Source organism: Heloderma suspectum, chromosome 1 (assembly GCF_057233095.1).
Source record: "Heloderma suspectum isolate Gila_16-S chromosome 1, 16-S_ref, whole genome shotgun sequence".
Taxonomy (NCBI): Eukaryota; Metazoa; Chordata; class Lepidosauria; order Squamata; family Helodermatidae; genus Heloderma; species Heloderma suspectum.
The window spans coordinates 197,870,686-197,892,133 of record NC_139458.1 but is presented as its reverse complement, the minus strand read 5'-3'; the positions used below and the strand labels follow the sequence as shown (position 1 = coordinate 197,892,133).

The 21,448-nt window shown below is 42.7% G+C and overlaps 1 protein-coding gene across 1 annotated transcript in view; it reads left to right on the top strand.

Annotated features, from left to right (window-relative positions):
• The window catches only part of CALCRL (calcitonin receptor like receptor), a 37,941-nt gene extending 33,609 nt beyond the window's left edge, over positions 1–4,332 (top strand). Inside the window, exon 12 of the mRNA XM_084829882.1 lies at positions 3,038–4,332. Within this exon, the coding sequence (XP_084686008.1) occupies positions 3,038–3,262 (225 nt within the window). The 3' untranslated portion in view covers positions 3,263–4,332. The remainder of the gene's footprint in view (positions 1–3,037) is intronic.
• Positions 4,333–21,448: the final 17,116 nt, after the last annotated feature.

The following is a 21,448-nucleotide window of genomic DNA, read 5'->3' as shown; positions in this document are numbered from 1 at the left end:
TAATTTTTTTAAAAAAATTGTGAACCACCCAGAGAGCTTTGGCTATGGGGCAGTATAGAAATATAAGAAATGAAATGAAATGAAAGTTAAAGCTCTATTTTTATTGTTTTATCTGTTTAAGAGAGCGATCCTATGGTCCCTGGGATTCTTCCTGCAGGCACTAGGGAGGGCTGGTGCATTCTAGGGCATATTCTCCATTTATGTGAGGTATCACAGAGGCCCAACAGATGTTGTCTCGTATGAAATTAGTATGCATCATAGACAGGAGTAGTCAACTTAGTGCTCACCAAATGTGTGAGACTACAACTCCCACTAGCAAAGGTAAGGGATTATGGGAACTGTAATCCAAAACATCTGGAGCACACCAGGTTGCCTACCCCTGCCCACGAATATGTGCGAACTGGAACTTTGCAGGGGCTGCAGAATCTTAGGGAGTTGATAGAGAAAGGTTTCTTTAAAAGGTAAAACATTTCAAAATCACTGAATTAGAGGGTATTATCATGCCTGACATTTAGGGTGTCAAGAATAATGAAGGATTACATTTAAATTGAAAATGCCAGATACAAAGGGTTTCAGTCAGGGTGAACTGATTGAAATTGCCGAGAAGAGGAAAAGACTGATGCTGGGAGTTGTAGGACTTTTTTTCTTTCTAAACATGCATAGGATTGCGCCCTAAAATACCTTACGAACAGTTAAAAGAATAGAATACAATAACAACAGAATAAAATGTCATACTCTGACTCACAGAAGAGAAGTAATACCACAGATGATCTGTTACCAGTTGATGGATGCATTGAATTATATTGGCTTAGATCCTATGATAAGTTAAGTTAAGGAAGTTCATGGAAAGAAGGTTTCCTGTTCACTCCTCCTCCATACAGCCAGCTGCCCCCTCCCCAAGAAGCCTTTCCAGAAGGTTGGGGACCCCTCCTGAACAATGTGGGATGGGATGTGGGGGCTGCAGTGGGAGGAGAGGACAGGAAACTTTCCTTTTTCTTAGGATCCACACCCATATTGCCAGCTATAGAAGAACACTAATGTTCCTGTTTTCTCTGGAGCTCCTTCTCTGGACAGCCATCTATCTGTCAGGGGTGCTCTGACTTGGATTCCTGCATTGAGCAGGGGGTTGGACTCGATGGCCTTGTAGGCCCCTTCCAACCCTACTATTCTATGATTCTACTTAGCACCAAATACCATAATTAATGTACAACAATGGTCATGATATTATAACATTAGGACAGCACTGTTCAGGAGCTGATGACTTTTAAGCATATTCCGCTCCCTTTCAAAACAAACCCTTTAACAAAGCAGTTTTTGCAGCATTTCATTCCTGATGTCAGTTGCTCTTGGAAGAGATGGATTCCATTTACATTTCACCAAGGTCCTTAGTAAATCAAACTTCCTGTCACACAGGTGGCCTGCCACATTGTATGAACGGAAACTATTGTAAAACAGAACATCTTTCCGAAGAAGTGGATAAACAAACACAGGCCTCGTGTGCCTTCATCTGTTTTATCCAATGTATTTTTAACCAAGGTAGAAAAGCAGGCTGAACTCTATTCAGGAAACAGTTTTTCCACCAGCTTGATGGAAATGTGAATCAGGTTTGCCGATTGAAAACTCTTGCTAGAGTAAGGCAACACAATTTTTAGAAGGATACAGTGTCTTGCACAGCCTGATGAGCATCCGACATTGACCAGTATATTTATGGAATATTTATTATTTGCACTTGTATCTTACCAATCCTTATGACTGCTCAGCATGATGTTCAGGGCCCCTCAGGCAATCTCCTACCCAGAGATCACCAGGTCCAGGCCTGCTTAATTTCAGAGACTAAATTCTCAGGCCTGTATTTGCTTTCCTGCGTCATTGGAATGTTACCATGTTAGGCAGTTGTCACTGTCTGTACTTTCTGCATTTCATTTCCCTCTGTTTACACACACACACACACACCACAGCCGTGTGTGTGTGTGTACAAAACAAAAACTTCTGTCAGAATAAATTTGTTCGTCTCTAAGGTGCCACAAGACTCTTTGTTCTTTTTGCTGCAATAGTCTAACGTGGCTGCCCCTCTGGAAAATGGTTTACAACAGTTTCATTTCTTGTGGAATGGAACCCACTTTATCCATGCATCTATATCTGTAAGCGTTCCCTAAATTTATCACAGACCAAACCAAGAAGGGATGATCTGAGTATCCCCAAGTGTAATTAAACTAAAGGGCTCAACGAGTAGTGCTTGGTGTAGGTTCTGGGCCAAGGGGCAGGCACATCTGTGACAAATAAAGAGGGGGGGTGACCTGTGTGCCCATAACCGTCTCTAAAGTCCTCAAGGAAAGAGGTCCCAGAGGTCAAAGGCCAGAGCAGCTTGATTGCCCCACACCACTCTGCCAAGGCAACTGTTATGGAGACATGCAACGGTCCAAGTCTCAGGGCTGTGGAAATGGGAAAGCAAGTAGTTGAGGAGCAGGTCAATGAGGCAGTGGCACCTCACTTAGCAGTTGCCTAGGCCTGCTTAAGGAGGCTCACTCCAGAGTTTGAGAATACTGGCTCTAAATCACTTGAATGACCAAACCATCTAGAATTGCAAGTTGACTTCCGGAGGAATCAGGAAATATGTTGGTTGACATACCAGGGGCAGTATTCCAAAGGGTCTGTAGGTGAGGATTTACAAACTCTCTCACCCCCTCCTCCTGAATGTGAACAGCAACAGAAGAAGCTTTGGCAGAGCTCTCCCTGCCTTCACGCACCTCAGCTGCTCGCTTCCATTTGCCTGGAGTCAGACCCTAAGAGGATATTTCTACCAACGCCTCTGTTGTTGGCACTGGGGAGGGAGGGGACAGTCAGTGGAGCTATTGCTCCTGCTCCTTACGCCTTGGCTCAGCTAAATATATAATCCCTGTTAAAAATGAGCTGCTGACCAGGGATATAAGGTGAAGAAACTACACACGTTGTGCTTCCTTTTTTCTGTGTTGCAAAAGAGGTCCGTCTTTTACTTTCGATTTATACCCATTCTTTGTTTCCCTCTTCGCTGGGATAGGTCCAGTCTGTTCTAAGGAGGCACTGGAATCAATACCGGATCCAGTTTGAGCACAGCTTTGCCCACTCCGATGCTCTTCGCTCAGCTTCCTACACAGTCTCGTCCTCCCTCACTGATGGTCAAAGCTTCAGCTACAATCATGACTGCACCAGTGAACATTTAAATGGGAAAAGCTTTCACGATATGGACAACGTTGTTTTTAAAGCTGACAAGCTGTATGGTTGATTACGGAAGACTCTATTCCCATCCCCATAATATTTTGGCTGGATGACTACATGAGCAGAGAGGACTTCTTTTGTCAAGCTTTGGAGACGGTTGTTCTTGAAGGATACAATGAATTTCAATGTTTTTCTCACATGTGCACATGAATTTGCATATCTTAGAATGTGAGTGTTTGTTCTTGGTTGTTTGTACACTGGAGCTGGTCACACCCATTAACTGAAATTTGAAGCTTCCACCTCTGGATTCCCCACATTCAGAGAAATACTGGTTGAAATTTTAATTGGGATCAATCATGCTCTAGTTATATGCATTTATATGTGTTGTACATATAAATATGTTAGCGAGATAGATAAACTTTGCCTCTTCATTTTCTACTGTGTAGACCAAGTGGGCAATTATTTTGTATGAAGGGAATCAAAGAAAAGTTCTGTATTTTTTCAGCAGTTTGTATGATGACTGGGTTGCCTTTGAGGCTATTTTGTTTGCTCACAAAAACCTGTAAATATTGTATTTATCATATTGTGTTGTCTTAAGTGCAGCCAACAAACGCAACCTAAATATTGAAAAGGGATGCAATACTTGCAAAGCATTCTTTATGTTGACTGTGCAACATTTAACTCTGACAAAGATAGATGCAAATCTGCAATATTTTAAAACGAGCATGTTGCAAAGACATTAGAAATCTTAGGGCAAGCATTTTATGGTATAGTTTTGACTTTTTTCCTCCAGCTCCTACAGGGAAGCTCTCATAAGGAAGAATGGATTAGTAGAGTCACATTCACCACATCCCACCAGTCTCTTGCAGGCATGGGGATTGTGATGCTTCCGTGGAGTTTCTGTGCTCATATGGGTTTCCCATTCCTTTTAATGAAGGAATCCGTTTTTCCTGTGCAATGATGTAACCCCTTCAGTGAAGCGAATGCTTGTGCAGTAGCTGTGTGCATACATTGGAGCACATCATGAGATAACCTTCATAGGGCCCTTCATAGGGACTGTACTAGCGGCAATGGTTGATTGGTATTTAATAAAGAAATTAGGCACTTAACTCACCTCGACGACCTTGGGTAATGAGTAAAAAAAAATTATGATACAGTTAATAGTGTCCAGCTGAGGTTTGTCTCCTTGGTCAGATGGTTAGTTCAGAGCAAAGGTCAAGAGATACTGCAGCTGCTCGGTGGTCCTGAGGTACAGAAACATAGTAGACTATATACAGATGGGAAAGGCAGTGGCGGGAGAGGTGAGTCAGCCCTAGGTATGTTGACTCTACAGAATATAGTAGTGGATTTCCATCCCTTATATAGGAGGGGTGCAAAGAAGCCTGAACCTTTCATAGCTCACTCAGCAAAAAAAATTAAGTACAATTCAGTGTCCAGGTGTTTGTATCAATGTAGCTGCTTACAATTATTTGTTTATTATATGGGGTTTAGAAGACTGGGCAGGATGAGGCTGGGGATGAGGGAACTGAATTCATTATTTGACTACTTCCACTGAGTGGGGATTGGGTTGGGAGGGTGGCGGATAGTCCTGGAAGGCAATGCTTGGCAGTGGTGGAGGCAAAGGATGGACAGGGACTATGTGGTGCAGGCACCACACGTAGAGGGTTCCCAGTTGCAGCCGGCAGAGGCTCTATCCCACATGTATTTTCAGCGAGATAGACAAACCCAGATAGAAAACCAGGGCTGGAAGTGAGGGGTTTGCCCCCTTTTTTGTTCTAGAAATAATTTTGGTGTGAGCAGAGACCAAATGATGATAAACTGATAATGGTTGGCACCTCTGTTCAAGCACCAGTGCCTCTGACAGTGGCCAAGGGTTTGATGGCTTTTCAAGGGCTGGATTCTTGGTTTCTTTTGCCCCTGTTTGTTGCTTACTTGAAGTTGACAGGAGCTTTGACTGAGACATGCATATTATTATGTCTTGTGAAAAACTCTTGAGGGCCTACAACCAGTACTTTGCATCAGAAGAGATGTGGAGTACCTCCCAGTAATGTCCAAAAACCAACTGCAATACTGCACAGTTAGGACTCCAGTAGAAGTCAATGGGGGTATTCACATGACACGACAACTCACCCTAGCAAGCAAGCTATGCAGTGTGGGTTGTTCACGGAACAACCCACGGTGAGGCCGACAGACAATTGGACTTACCGTGGGTTGTTCTCTGCCTCCTTCCCCCTGGGCCCTCCTGCTGGCTCCAGCACATATCTCAGGGGACTTTGTGGGAGAACCCATCTTGTCTGCCTATCCCACCCCACTCCAATCACAACCCCTTTTCGTTTCTTGGCTTTTTTTAAACTATTTTTGATCGGTCTTTCACAATTGTGCAAAAGTGCATTTTCACCTTTCCGATGTCTGTAGTCGCCCTGTACTTTCCTAGTGTGCTGCAGCTGTCAGGGGGGGGGGGGGGAGATTGGAAAGAATAAGTGCACCAAAAGGGGGTGGGTACAATATCTCCCGCATGGCAAAGTGATTGTCAGGATTTTAAGTGCTGAAGTGACGCTTGTCTTGCTTCCAGTCAATGGTTCCCTGATTCTCTAGCAAGGTCAATCCTAAGGTTCACCCTCTTTTCACAGCTCCCATCTGGAGCAGTGACTGCCATAACTGCAGCCATAACTGCTCCGTTCCCCAATTTATGCTTTTTTATATATTTCTTCATATCGCTCTTGCACATTTCTGCAGGAGCGACTGACAGCTGGCAGGGGACATGTTCATGTTAAATTCCCCGACATTCTACTGCTCTGCTGTGAATTCGCCTACTTTCCCCAGTTCTGTCAATGTCCTTGTCAATTCAGCTGAAATATACAAGGCAATAGGCAAGGCTATATATATATATATATATATATATATATATATATATATTTGCAAGTGCTCCACTTGCCCAACTGTGAAAAGGTGGCAAAGAAAAATTAATAACAAACAGATTTGCGCAAATGTCTGGGGCTGAAAGAAAAGGGGTGGGTGAAGGACAGCCCCTCCAACGTGCCACTTGGGCATCATTGGAGGGGCTGTCACTAGGGAGGCTTGAGGCGGCACGGGCATGAAGAGCGATCGCAGCTTCGATTGGGAAGAGCAGCAGGGTTTTACCGAGGAGATCGCTTACCGCAACCCACAATGGGTTGGCTCTGCCAGGTTTGGACCCCAAGAACAACCCCAAGAACCCCCAAAACAAGCCATGGGTCATCAGGGTGGCTTGTTGGAGAAAAACATGCCACCCTGCAGGAAGTAGTCCAGGTTCAGATGTTGTGTGAACCCAGTTAATGGGATGTGAGTCAGCCTAATTGTGTGCAGGACTGCAGCTATAGCCTTGGGAAGGAAGCCTCTTGAGATTCTTATGTAAGGGCTGGCTTACGATGCTCTTTATAACTTCATGTTGGCTGGCATTACTAGGCTTCATTCTGCTGCCCCCTCCCCACTGTTCTGTTGCTATATTTTTAACTGATCAGAGTTGTGGATAAGATTTAATAGTATAAAACACTTTCAAGGAAGTCTGATAAGAACTTTATTGAAATGCAGTTTGCTGTGCCTTTGTGAAACCTTTTGATTTTTTTTTTAAACGTGTATATTGAAGCACAAATCAAAGATGTCAGAGTACATGTACCTAGGTGAAATAAATTCCAGAAAAATCTTAGAAAAAAGAAAGAAAATGTGTTGTTGTTTTTAATCTGTAGCTTATTTAATGTGAAAGGAGAGGCGTCTAGCCACTACCACTCTTGATAGCATGTTCTCATACAGAACTCCTTCTGACTTGTGAAAACAACTGGCAAGGGACGACATGAAGCTTCCTTCATCTTTCTCAGAACAATATCTGCTGTTTACGTGTTGTGGTGGAAGATGAAGTGTTCAGCTCCCTCCTTTCTCAGGGTTGTACGTTAATTATCATTTAACAGGCTTCGGTCAGTTGGCAGCTAATTTGTTAGCCTTTACGACCCTTTGAGGGTCTGAAGATTTTGAATGATTGTCATCAAAATATTCTCATAATATTCAGATGGGCGGTATTAAGAAATGCTCAGAAAATGCTTGTTATTTTGCTCTTTCGTCCAATATGCTCCTGGAAGGTATTTGACTGGATAATGAAATGGCTATGTGGTGTTATAAAATTAAAGTCATTGAATTCTCAGCCCTATTTCTTTATTTTGAAAAGCGTAGGTGTACTCAGGACGATGTGTAAGACTATGATTCCTTGGCAGTGTAGAAAGGCTACAAAATTCACCTTTCTAAGGCTATCTCTTTTCGAAAAATGATCACGTTTTTATGTGAAAATATCTCAGAACCACAATTATCCTTACAGTCCCTCATATAGCTCTTCCCCAAGACTAAGAACAGAATAAATTGTGCAAAATAAGATAAATTGGGTAATCTGCATAATGTACACGGGTCACAGAAATCCGTAAAGCCATGTTTAATTCTATGCTGTTTTTAAATTAGCTTACAGTACATACACTGTGCTGGCATCATCTGGAACAATATCTGGGTCTAAGGTTGCACAACAAAATGTTATGTTTTAATTATACTATGTGCATCTTTCTTGGAGACATGACACATAGACTCTGCCTTTTGCTCTACCCATGACATCACCAAAGGACCGATGTTTATTTTACAGCCTTTTCCCATGGATCTTTGATCATGGGTGTGGTACCTTAGAGTTCCTCCCTGCCTTTCGAAAGTAGCACAAGATGAGGCCCTGTGATATGTTGCAATGCTCTAGAATATTCTATTTGAAGATTTTAATCTTACAGTCGGCTTGGTGGGCACAAATCTGATGAACAGACAGAATCAATTCATTGTATCCAGGGCCAAGGTGTAGATTCTGGCACATGCTTTGAATTCGGTCTGTGAGCAGGGAAATGCTCTGTACATGCAATGTGGAATACCTGTGTGCATCTGGAATATTTCTTTTGTAGAAGACCATGGAAACCATTGGGATCAGGCAGGTTTGGACTGTGCCTATGTCATGCATCCTACAGCAGCCATTCCCATATTCATTCCTAAGGAATCCATCAAAAGAAGTATACCCTTTCTTGAGATCCACCTATCATTTCCTTGCACTGGCAAGCATATTAGAACACACTTAATTTTGGTGCTGCCCAGTCACCAGGCTGTCAGCTTAGGGTCTTTCAAACATGCGTAGGCATTACATTATCTCTCATCACTCGTGGATTCTCAAGTGAATATATGAACTATCTCCATGGGAAAAAATACTGCATTTGAGTGGATATCTGGTGATAAGAAACTTCCCTTCATGGTGGTTTATATTCAGATGTGTATGTCATCACTTGATATTGGAGTCAAGTGACAAGGATGCCTGTGTGAGTACTTAGTAGCTTTGAACCCAGGGATCAACCTGTAGGTTCTAACTCACAGTCACTATGATGTTGTATGGATGGTGCGGTATAATAAATGTGATTAGGAGGAAATGAAATCATTGGATTTTTGAGGTGTTTCAGTGTTCTTTTAAAGCCATCATTTCAGTTAATCACTGAAAATATATGACATAAGGAAGAGTCAGGAAAAAAGGAACATTTTGTAAGGCTCCCACCTTACTTTTGGTATCTAATAAAAACGAATATGTAAATTTTAATATTGATGGATGTTACTTCAAATGAATGAATATTTTTCCTTGAAAAATGTCAGAGTAATGACCATTCCTTTGTGATCCCTAAAAGGCTCTTGGTGATGTCTTGTCTTCTCCAAAGTTAACATACACGTCAATCTTTTTCCCAAACTTTCTTTATATTCTTTGACTGTCAGGGTCAAACTACACATTACACTAATCACGTAGTGTGTAGCTGAGGCTTAGTCTCATGTAAGCACAGGTGACTCTGATTCAGATCAGGACCATGGCAACCCAGGAGGGGAGGGATAAACCTTCCCCCCATCTTTTTTTTTTCTGGAATTGCACCACCCCACTGTACAAGGGGGGGGGGATTTGAGGGGGGGATAGGTGGAGGAGATTTAACCCTTCCCTCCCAGAGCCCCATGGTCCTGATTTGAATTGGGGCTGATGTGCATACAAGAGAGTAAAAACTAAGACAAGCTGCAGCTACACATCATACAATTACTGTAACATGTAATTTGGCTGTCGGGGATGAACGGATTTTATTAAATCCATTCCATTTGTGTTTCTCACCTTGTCAGGCCCCTTTGGACCATCATCTGCTCATAGATGGAATCTGATTTTTTGTATGAGAATTCCATTCATTTGCAAATACACACTTGCACTAATGTGCATTAATTTTAACCCAAGTGTCTAAACATGCATAGGATTGCATCCTAATGCACTTACATCCTATTGATGTTTGCACAAATGAGTGAGCATCTACATTATAATGGTTGTCCTTTCTGCCTGATGGGAGGTTTTATTGAAACCTGAGTAAAGCTCATTCCTTCTGGAGGAGAGATGGCTGGAGATTTTGTTGTGTCTTTGTAAAGCCTCTTTATTTAGAGATGCACCAGATAAGAGATTTATAGGGTTGCAGCCTACAAGAACAGGCAGTGTCAGTTCCAAAGCAACATCTCTTCCAGGCATAAAAATTAACAGGCTCTGCCTATGAGGCCAAAAATCCACCTCTTTTTTTTTTTTTCTTTCCAGCAGCTAGCACAGCTAGAACCAAACACATACATGCACGCATCTGCAGGTCCTCTCCAATTTCAAGGGAAACCATGGGTCACACAGGATGCTCAGTCTCAAACAGGTAATAACAAGCAGTAGCCAACTAGGTTGCGAACTACGCACAACAGGAGAATCCAACTAAAGTTTCATTTGCACAAGTGTACTGCACAGCCACTTGCATGATAGAAAGAGTTGGCGGAGCCCCGCTAGCACTATTTTGAGTTTGCAAAATGACACCATTGGATACTTCCCAAGGGCTCCTTTTTCTGTTGGTGGCTGTTAAATGTATATATTGTCAAATTTAATACATTTAGGGCACAATCTTATTTGGATAGTCACCCGCCTCTGAAATTGGAGGCTGCCGACCATGCAGGACAGCTGGACCATGGTGGGTCCTCCCCTCTGTGCTCTGGCTGCCCTGCATTTTTGCCTAGACAGGCAATTTCACCCATTTAGGCATAGCTTTGGGGAGGGGGAGCGAAGGGGCCTGGAGACATGACAGGAAGCTGTGTAGAGCAGCTTCTGCAGTATCCTACTCTCCCCGCCCCTGGGTCCATCCCCTTTTCCCCATCTCCAAAGTGAAATGAAAGCTCCATTTTCAAGTACAGAGATGTAGTATGGAGAGAACCGCACCCGCTACAATGGGGAGGGAGCAGAGGGCCTGGTTTCTGGGAACTGCGTTTGGAGCCCTGGCTCCAATCTTGATTCCCAGAAACCTAACAATCCTATGGCCCTCTAGTCAATGTCTAGTGGCCATAGGATTGCTCCTATGTCATCACATCAGCATAGGTGATTCTGAAGAGTTTTTACTAGATCAGGCTGGGAGAAGGTGTTTTTTGTTTTTTGTTTTTTTAATAGTTCATGTAAGTAGCCTGGGCTCAAGCTTCTTGAAAGTTAAAGTAAGGAAAATATAATGGAAGAATTCTCCCACTTCTTCACTGAAGTCACTTTCTGATAATCGGCCAAATAATTCTTTAAAAAAACACACAAATACATAGCTTGAATAATCCAGTCTTTTTGGCAGGTCACATGGATGTGCTGCTTTGTCATTGGATGTGTTGGTTCCTTCAAAACAATAGAACAGCACACAGATAAAAATGAGGAATGTACCGTTCTGCTTTTACAATTGATATAAGTGAGAAAATGTTAATCAGTACAATGTCTAGTCTCTGTTACACAGTTGATCAGCTGGGTATTGCAAAAGGAAGTTGAACAAACTAATAGGATCAAATATTCACTTCTGAATTCCTGTTATTAGTAATGGGACAAGAGCTCAATATTCTCATTTACATACATATTCAGATATTTTCCCCATCTTCCTTTAATAAATTTGGTAGATGTGGCGATTCAGAAAATGTTAAGTTCAAAAATTCAGAAACAGAAAGAATATAAAGGGAACTTTGCAAACTGGATGACCCTATCGGCAGAAAGGGGAAGGCAATTTTCATTGATTCCCCTTCTCCCTTGCAGCCCCAACTGCCCCTGAAAGTAAGTAACAACAACAACAAACGTATAAGAACCAGCATGGAAAATAATAAATATATTACAAAGGCAGATAGTATTTGCACCATGTAATCTTACCTATTTATACATGGGAATAACAAATCTCACATTTAACCAAAGAAAATCTCTTATACAACATTTAGTAACTCCATATGGGCATAGTTCTGTCCCAAACCCATATAATAAAAAGGTTCCCCTCCCTTTAGAGCATGGGAGCAGAAGATCAGGCCCGGAAGGGAGGGATCAGTACCTCCTGGGGTCCCAATCCACCCTTCCGGGGTTCCTCAGGTGGCCATGCCCCTGCTCCTAGCTACACCTGCGTTTCCCAGACCATCAACTGTTTGGTGGTTTCCCGGCTTAAGTGCCTCTCCTAAGGCTTAGTTACTGGCAGTAATAAGCTGCAATATGCTGGCATTTTTGTTATTTTGGCCCTGCCTACCACTGGAATGACCCACACACACACACACACACACACAGCTTCTCCAAATTATAATTTGGCCCTTGGGCTGAAAGAGATTGAACACCCCTTCTTTAGAACTTTTTATCCATTTTCAAGTGCCAACTTTGTGGATGCAGAATGGGACTCTACTGAAAGAAATGGGGAACTCCACACATGCCAGAGCTCTACATGTGCATTGGATCATTCATGGAACTCTGGATCAGAACAAAGTTAAGGCCACTCAAGTCCTATAGAAATCAATGGGAAATCCTTTGGGACAATTTCAATGGGTCTTAAATAAGCTTCACTGTCCATTCCTATTATTTTCTCTGCACATATCAAATAAGCATAACAAACAAACACACACAGAGTTAACAGCATGTTAAAAATGCTGTCATTCAATACATATTCAATATGTATCAAAGTCTCGAAGGTCAAAAGCGCAGGCTTATGATTGCTCTGAAGGGAAGGGCCCCATGTAAACCCTTCTGCAGAAGAATCACTCCTGGATTGCACATAACACATAAGATGCTGTAGGAATGGGAAATATGCACCCAAAACTGAACTAGAAGGACCTCAGGATGGGCAGCTGTAACGCTGTTCTGATGGGAAGAACCAGCTTGTACTTGAGTTTGTGTCACGGGGGGGGGGGAGTAATCATTTTCTCCAATTGGATTGGTGTTGAGAAACCATCCTGGTAATACTATCCACTCAACTGCTTGATTTTCCTGAACTGCTGTGGAGGAGGAGGAAGGACAGAATGGACGGGAAGTGACAACAGCAATGGAGGGAAGCTGTGACGTGAATTGTGTGTTTGGGTCTTCTCTGCTTGGTTCTTGTTTACTAAATAGCAGCTACTGGGGTTCTGATTCAAGTTGGGGCTGTGGCATAACCCTTTTCCCTCAACATGGTCCCCATCCCACACATACTTAGCTGCTGTTTAACCCAGGAGTAAAACTGCCACATATAGAAGGGGAAGAAATGGAAGCAGTGACAGATTTTATTTTCAAGATAAATAAATCTTTAAATAAATCCAAGATCACTGCAGACGGTGACTGTAGCCATGAAATTAAAAGACGCTCGCTCCTTGGGAGGAAAGTTATGGCAAACCTAGACAGCATAGTAAGAAGCAGAGACATCACCTTGCTGACAAAGGTCCATCTAATGAAAGCTATGGTTTTCCCAGTAGTAATGTATGGCTGTGAGAGCTGGACAATAAGGAAGGCTGAGCCCCGAAGAAGTGATGCCTTCGAACTAAGGATGGACGAAAGTCCCTTACCTGGTCTCGCAGCTTGCTTCGCGGTGGGGGGGAGGCGCTTCGGTTCTCCCCCCGAAGTTCAGGCCGGGGGGGGAGGCGCCCCACACTGCCCGGCCGAAATTCAGGCCGGGGGGGAGGCGCCCCATCCCTCGCCACCGAAATTCAGGCCAGGGAGGAGCGCCCGGTCTCCCCGGCCGTGAAATAAAAAAGTAAATTAAAAAAAACACACACGTGATAGGCTACATAACGAATTACGTAGCCTATCATGGCTAGATTTCCAAAGTCAGCCGTGATAGGCTACGTAAATCGTTACGTAGCCTATGACGGGTGACTTTGAAAAAAAAAAGCGCGTACGCAAATGGCGGCGCCCATGGGCGCTGCCATTTGCGTTCCTTTTTGGGGCAGGGGTAGTCTACGTAAAGATTTACGTAGACTACGGCAAAAATAAGGGCAACGCAAATAGCGTTGCCCTTATTTTCGCCGTAGTCTACGTAAATCTTTATGTAGACTACCCAGGCCCAAATAAGGAACGCAAATTGCAGTGCCTATGGGCGCCGCCATTTGCGTACGTGCTTTTTTTTTTCCCCCAAAGTCACCCGTCATAGGCTACGTAACGATTTACGTAGCCTATCATGGCTGACTTTGGAAATCTAGCCGTGATAGGCTACGTAAATCGTTACGTAGCCTATCACGTGTTGTTGTTTTTTTAAAGAAATTACTTTGTAATGGCAGCAGTGGCAGCCGGTCAGAAGACCGGCTGCCACCCCCGCCCCTGCCGAAACACCGCCGAAACGCCGCCGGGACCCACCACCGAGAGGGACATTCGAAGGAGGTAAGTCCCATCCCGGGGGGGGGGGGGCGGGGGGGCAGAGAATTTCACCACCAATTTCGGGGGGCCGAATGCATTGGCATTTGGCCTCCCGGAGATTCGTGGAGAAATTCTCCGCCATCCCTACTTCGAACTGTGGTGCTAGAGAAGACTCTTACGAGTCCCCTGGACTGCAAGGAGGTCAAATCAGTCCATCCTAAAGGAAATCAACCCTGAGTGCTCATTGGAAGGACAGATACTGAAGCTGAAGCTCAAATATTTTAGCCACCTAATGCGAAGAGAAAACTCCCTGGAAAAGACCCTGATGCTGGGAAACACTGAAGGCAAAAGGCATCACCAATGCAATGAATATGGACTTGAGCCACTCCGGGAGGAGTGCAGGACAGGAAGGCCTGGCGTGCTATGGTCCATGGGGTCACGAAGAGTCAGACACGACTGAACGACTGAACAGCAACAAAAACTGCCACTGTCATTAATAGTAGCTTTTCTTCTGGGCCATGTGGGAGGGTGTGGGGAGGACCCAGAACAGGAGCACAAGGGGGCAAAGGGTTAAATTCCCTCACCCTACACCATTGCTTTGATGCAGGGCTCCCGGTTCCCGGTATGATTCCCCTCAGTGGTGCAAAGAGCCCCAAATGCAGTGCAGGACCGAGATATTATAATGTATGTGAATCTTTCTCTAAAGCATCATAGAACATTTTCTGCTTTAATTTTGTGCCTTTAGGCACTTTACTACATGCATGGAAATAAATCTGTGACAGTCAAAAGAGAGTGGAATGGTATTCTCACAGGACTTAAACTAGGCTGAGTACATGGTTTGTGAATAAGGTTCAATCCCATGTGAATCATTAAAATCTCTGCATGTATCTGCTGTCAAAAAGTGAGAGATTTTTTTTAAAATATCAAACAATAATTTGGTGCTTTTTCTAATTTCAGTAGCATTGCCTTTAGGCAGAGCTGCTTAAACTTTTTTGTTGGTGGTGGTGGCCATATGCTGCTTCCTATTAGTTTGTGGAATATAACTTGCTGCAGCATGAGTCAGTGAGAAGATATTCCTAGACATGTCTTATACCAAGTCAGACCTTCTAGCTCAGTACTGTGTGATTTTCAGGCAGCGAGTCAACAAGAATTGAAGCGGAGATCTTTCTTCACCCTGCCACATGAGATTCTTTTTACAAGTAGGGCCTTCTACATGGAAAGCATAGGGTGGCCAGTGTCCTACTTTACAGAGGGCAGTCCTCTGTTTGAACATCTGTCAGAGGACCGTCCTTTATTTGAAGGGCTGTCAGAGGACAGTCCTCTATTTGAAAGTGTCCTCTCCTTGAAGAGCTGCCCAGCCCAAGTCCAGATATCAAGAACCATAAGAAGGAAAAGCTTAAAGGGGCCTTGAAGTTGCCCATCAGCAGGGATCACCTGGACAGCAGACTGAGCAGGCCCACAGGCCATCTCGTCAGTCTTCCCCATATGATGAGATATACTGTATTTCTATTTAAATTATAGAAATTACTTCTAAATTGGCATCTATACATATAAAGTAGCATATATTTTGGCACAACCCTGTGTCCTCTTTTTCCGCAATGTGTAACTGGCCACCCTAAAGGCATGTGCTATTACTCATGAGGTAGCCCTTCCTCAGACACAAAATATATCTACAAATCTGATTTAAATTGGCTTATCAGTCATTCTCTCTTCCCAGGGAACCCTGAGAGCTACATGCTTGTGAAGGGTTGTGTGTCTGAGAGCCTCAAGAAGCACCGTTTCTGTTAGGTTGTTTTACATAGAATGTTCTACTTTGGGGACATCTGCATGAAATACATGGAGGGAGCAATCCTATGGCTGCTAGTCAGTGGCTAGATGGCCATGGGATATCTGGTTTTCTGGGAACTGACCTCAGAGACTGCCCCCATCCCAAGAGGAGCGCAGAGTGGCCAAAATGGGGCATGCTGGGGGGTGTTCCGGGGTGGGGAGGGCAGAAATGCCTGTATGACGGCAGCCTCCTCCCCCGCTCCCCCCCCCCAGCTAGACAGCTGAAATCAGGGAACGATCTCCCCGTGCTCCTCCTGCCTTGCCTTGGTAGGCGGTCGCTTCTGAGTTCAGACTGAGGCAGCCGCCTATCTGCATAGGATTGCGCCCTTAAAGTGGTTTTAGACCACCTGAGGTATTATGGTTTCAGGCAAAGAAGCCTGGGAAATCTGTAACATCTCTATTAGAGATTCTTCCATACACACACAACAGAACTACAGTTCCCAGGCTCCCCTGCTGAGAGGAAATTTCTTCGACACCAGTTTCAGTCTGCTGTGTAGATACGCCCTATGCGTTTCCCAAGCCTTGTTGTGTTTGGAAAATGCCTGCCTTTTTTCTTCTGAGCCTCACAGGAAGACAAATCTGCAGCATCTTCCAATTTTCAACCATTGTTCTATGTGCCTGTTGGAAACTACTGTGTAATTTTGTTCCAGGAACTGGCAGTAGTACAGATGGGAAATGTATGAAAAAGTATTGACACAGCAGAAGTGTCTCACATTAAGAGTGGTGCTTCGAATATTAGAACCGTGAACTAGACAGTGACTTTGACACTTCTTTATTGCTTTGCATTGTTAGGTCAATAAACTTCCGTGGTTATGTTTTGATGTCCACCAGATCCCAAACAAAAGGTCCTTCTTTATTTCTTGCCACATTTTCATAATTAAGCTGATAGTATCTTGGCTTGGTGCCTCGAAGCCCTTGGGTTCTTTTTTATTTGCTTTTAATTAGAAGATGGCATTCCACTGATAGTAACAAGTTCTGCGTTTAACTTGGAGCACTTGCACACGTCCCAAAAGCAAGAAGGACTAGTTTTGGATGTGTTGGAGGGCAAGATCCTCATTATAAAAGAGAAAGAACAGCAGTGATACTGGCTCATGATCAGCAATGGCTTGGGTACGTTTGTGGCTGGTACACATTCATCTAGCTGAAGATCATCATTCTGTGCTACTATTCTGATGCATAGGAGCAATTGAAAACAGGACAGATATCCTGGTTTAACTGAAATATGTCAGTTGTCAGTTGTAGTGATCACCTGTTGTATAAAATATCTCAGTGGGATCCATCAGGCAGAAATGGATCAGCTGATCAACATATTCCACAAAGAATGCATATACTCGAGGGTTTCTTCAATGAAGACTCTCCTCCATATGTACAAGATGCACACAGGTCTATGGATGAAAGCCTGTTTTTAAAGCAGTTGCAGATCTGCATACCTCTCTATGTAGCCTCAGTATAGCATGATCCGGGACTGCAGTGTGCTTTCTTCAAGGCACTTTTACGTTTACAAGATGCTTCATCTCCTACCGCCTTATCAAAGGTAGAGAAACTCACACGTTTTATTTTTAGATCTAGCCATGGGAGGCTATTCCTATATGGAGACCAGGAAACTGAAACAGCTCTAGCCTGCTATGGGCACTGTTCTGTTGACCAGGCCAAGCTCCTAGCATTTCTGAGGCCAATCCAATCTAGAGACTTCCTACTGCTGGCCAATCATGGAACTGATGTTGCACGCTGACGCTGCTACTTCCTTCTGCACCTGAGAGGTCTCTGAGTCGCTCTAGCAGACCATATAGAGTGGCTCACCAAGGTAAGTAATGCCACAAGATTTGTAGTTCAGGATGGCCCTGTATAGAACAGAAATTATCAAAGCAAACCCTAGTGCCATTACTTTTTGCTGGGTAGTCTCAGAGAGTCTCCACTGTTTAATTTGTATTATCCATGGGCCAGTTTTGTGCAATGCCTGGAAGAATCAAAATACTGGAATTCAACTGAGGATGGAGTTTTTTCCCTTCCTTCCTTCCTTCCTTCCTTCCTTCCTTCCTTCCTTCCGTCTGTCCTTTTTTGTTTTTGTTTTTAAATGAGAAGCTGTGTTACTGGTTTTGGCACTTACGAATGGCCTGAGTAATGCATCTTTGCTAATGTTGAGTAATAATAGTATGAAAAATTGTAGCAGGTCTTAATACAATACGTTTTATGCAATTACTTTTTGGAAAACGTTTCTGTATTTTTCATAATAAATGGGATGACGAAACAAACTGTAATATTGATTATGTAAGTGAAGGAGCATTCTTCTTGTGAAATAGAAGTGGTGTATATAATTTCAGTTGCCTGTCGTATAGAGTAGAGTGCAGACATTACAAACAAGTAACATGCTAATACTGCCTAGCATTTATGTACTGCTTCCAGGTGTGCCAAGCACACACAGTTTCTCAGTAATCTTCACAACAACCATGTGGGTTAGGTCAGTTTTCTTGAGGGGTACAGCACATGCTTTGGCATGCAAAAGATCCCAGGTTCAGTCCCTCACATCTCCAGGTATGGCTGGCAAAGTCAGTTGTCTGAAGCCCTGGGGAGCTACTGTCAGTCAGTGCAGAAGGTCTAGAGAAATGTCATAGCCTGTCATCTCTTTAATCTCATTTAAAATTAAATTTCAATAGCTTCTGGTTTTGATATGGGACCAAAAGGTGTGGTAAATATCAGCCTTTGCCACCCCAGAGCACCAACACACCTCTTGCTCCAACATTTTTTTTTCTCAGTCTACAAGAGGTAAGGTACCATCTATAAGCCAACTTGTAAATGTCTCCCTCACAAACAGTAGTCGATAGTTTGATGATTTTAAAAAAGTGGATATTGGCCTTTTATTTGGCTGTTATGGCTCATAGGTTGAACTCCTCTTCACAGTTTATTACCGAACTACCATATACCATACCTTAGGAATGAAGCTCCTTCTTGTGTAGAAGCATTCTCAGTTTTCTGCAACTACTTGAAAAAATATAATACTCATCTCACTATATGATAAGAAAAGGATGATAATATAGTTGAGAGCATAGGTAAACAACCTCCCATATCCCAGTACTTGTACATTAGACTATACACACACACACACACACACACACACACACACACGTGTATATATATATCCCCAAACTATCATGTTTCCAGACCTAACACTAATTTTGAAAAACTAAGCTGTTTCTAAAATCTATGGTATTATTTTAAGACGTGAAGAGACATATCAAAAATCTTACATAGTAAAATGGAATAGATATATACAAAACTATGATTGCTGACAAAGTCTGCCACTTTCTGTTTACTGAGGGTGCAATCCTATGCATGTTTAGACAGAAAAGGGGCCTACAACTCCCAGCATTCCCCAGCCAGTCCTAAACACGCATAAGATTGCATCCTAACTATCTAAACTTCTCTACATCCCCTTTGATTTCGAAAGTCTGTTTTAAAGCAGCCTTCCAATGACATTTGTTGCCCTGGTAGATTTATTGAGTATATAAAACAATAGAAACAATATTCTATGTAAGTAATAATATTTACTTATTTTTGCTTATACTGGATCTGTAATAGAGCTGTAAGATATTGAACAATGATAATTCATGTATTGAGTTAAATGTTTCAACAACATTCTTGCTTGACCCAAAATTTTGTTTGCTGAATTTTGTAAAATGTCCTACTTACCAGTGGTCACAATATATTCATTTACTTGGTTACAGCTGCAAAATCTGAGGGGCTGAAGAAAGTCTCAGATTTACTCACTGACTACTTATCACAAACATATGCACACATATGTAAGATATATCACAAGGATTTCTGGAGTTCCAGATGTAGATTTCAATACTGATTCTTTTAAGATTTGTTGCAAGGTCTCATAGAAGTGACATAATGTGAAGGATTGGAATTTTTATTATTTATATTTTTGGAGGCTATTTTTAGAGTGTATTCATTATATCAGATGTAATTTGTATTTTCCTATTTATTGAAAATAAAAGCTTTTTTAAAGTTTGCATCATAGATATACCCAGAGTACAAAAGGTTCTAAATTAATGTATGTATGTATATTTTCTTGCAGAGCAGAAAACTTTACAGAAAGGCATACATAGGCTTGTGTTTTCTTGACGCCTGTCAAATTTTCAGTCCATTATGCTTTTAAAAATGTTATACACACACACACACACACACAATTTTAAAAACTATTTAGATGTGTGTGTTTCTCTCTTAATTATCTCATTTTCTTTCTAAGGGCAAAAGTTCACAAACAGCAGGTCTATCCCATCTGTTTGCAGGATGCCTCTGACCAGTTTCCTTTTAGTTTACATAGTTTTAGCTGCACATAAATTCCTTTGAGAATGCAGTAATATAGCTTTACAGATACCTGAATCTTTGTAACCCCAAACTAACCCTGGCACAGTACTACATCATTGCGGTAGAGATTAGCACAGCTTAAATGGCATTAACAACCACTATACTAATGTTAGTGGGTTAAGTCATAAAGAAAGGTGTTATAAGCAGTACCATGCACTGCAAGGTGCTGGATGACTAAGAGGTCACTGTTAAATACTGGTGAAGTAAATACCTGTCAACTAGAAACAAAGAATGGCAGTAGACTGTTATACATTGTAACAGGAATCTAATCAAATCCATCTGAGTCTCTCTACAGTGTTCGATATTCATTAAGACTGCAATCCTAAACCCAATTACTGGGGAGTAAATGCCAAACTACACATTACTCTAATTAGGTCTGCGCACAGTTACTCTGTAGTAAAACAAAAAACAAACCTCAGATACACACTATGCGATTAAGAGTGCCATGTTGTTTGGCTCTAAGTCCCATGACTACAAGGAAGCCTACATCTGAGTAAACACGCATAGGATTGTGCTGCCAGTCTCTCTGTGCCTCTGCCAAGCCGTCAGAATCACTTGACTGATGTGGTAGGGAAGGCAGGTACGACTCTGTGTTTGTGGACCCTTTTGACATTTCACTTGGGAGAAAGGCCCTCCCCAAATCTCATACCCTGCATTTATTCATTTCATTCATTTATTACATCTCTATACTGCCCAACAGCCGGTTTACAAAGATTAAAACCTTAAAAATACATTATAAAAACGCATTTATACATTTATACACAAACATATAAACAGACAGCACACTCAGAGACACACATATACGCAAAACAATTTTTAATGAACAGTAAGAAAAGGCCCTCATCATATGCTGCCAAATGCCTGCAGTAGGGAAATCCTAGTGAAATAGTCTTAGTATGCAGGCTACAGTGCCACTGAGGTATTAGCAGCATTATCCCCTCCCTCTTCCTGTAAGGGGTGTGGCCTTCTGGAGAACCCCAGAGGGCTGGATTGGGAACCTTGGAGGGCCAGATTTGGCCCCCGGGTGTGAGTTTCTACATCCCTACCTTAAAGACTAACAAATGTATTATGACATTAGCCCTGTGCTTGTGTTCACTTGCAACATGAGTAGGGCTAAACTGGGGATGTGATGAGTGGGCAAGCCCTGCCCGCAAGATCCCCATATACCCCATGGCTCTGTTAAACATTTTTGCATATTTAGTGAAGATCTGAAAAAGGCCTTGTAAGTACATTCAGCTAATAAGGCAGAGTTCCCAATCATGGAACTTTGTAAGCCTTTTCAGCTGAGCTCATAAAGATCTTTAACACAGCCGGGCATGTGGGGACCTTTGGGGGTGAGCCTTACATGCTCGCTCGCCTATGTCCTACACACAGGTTAGC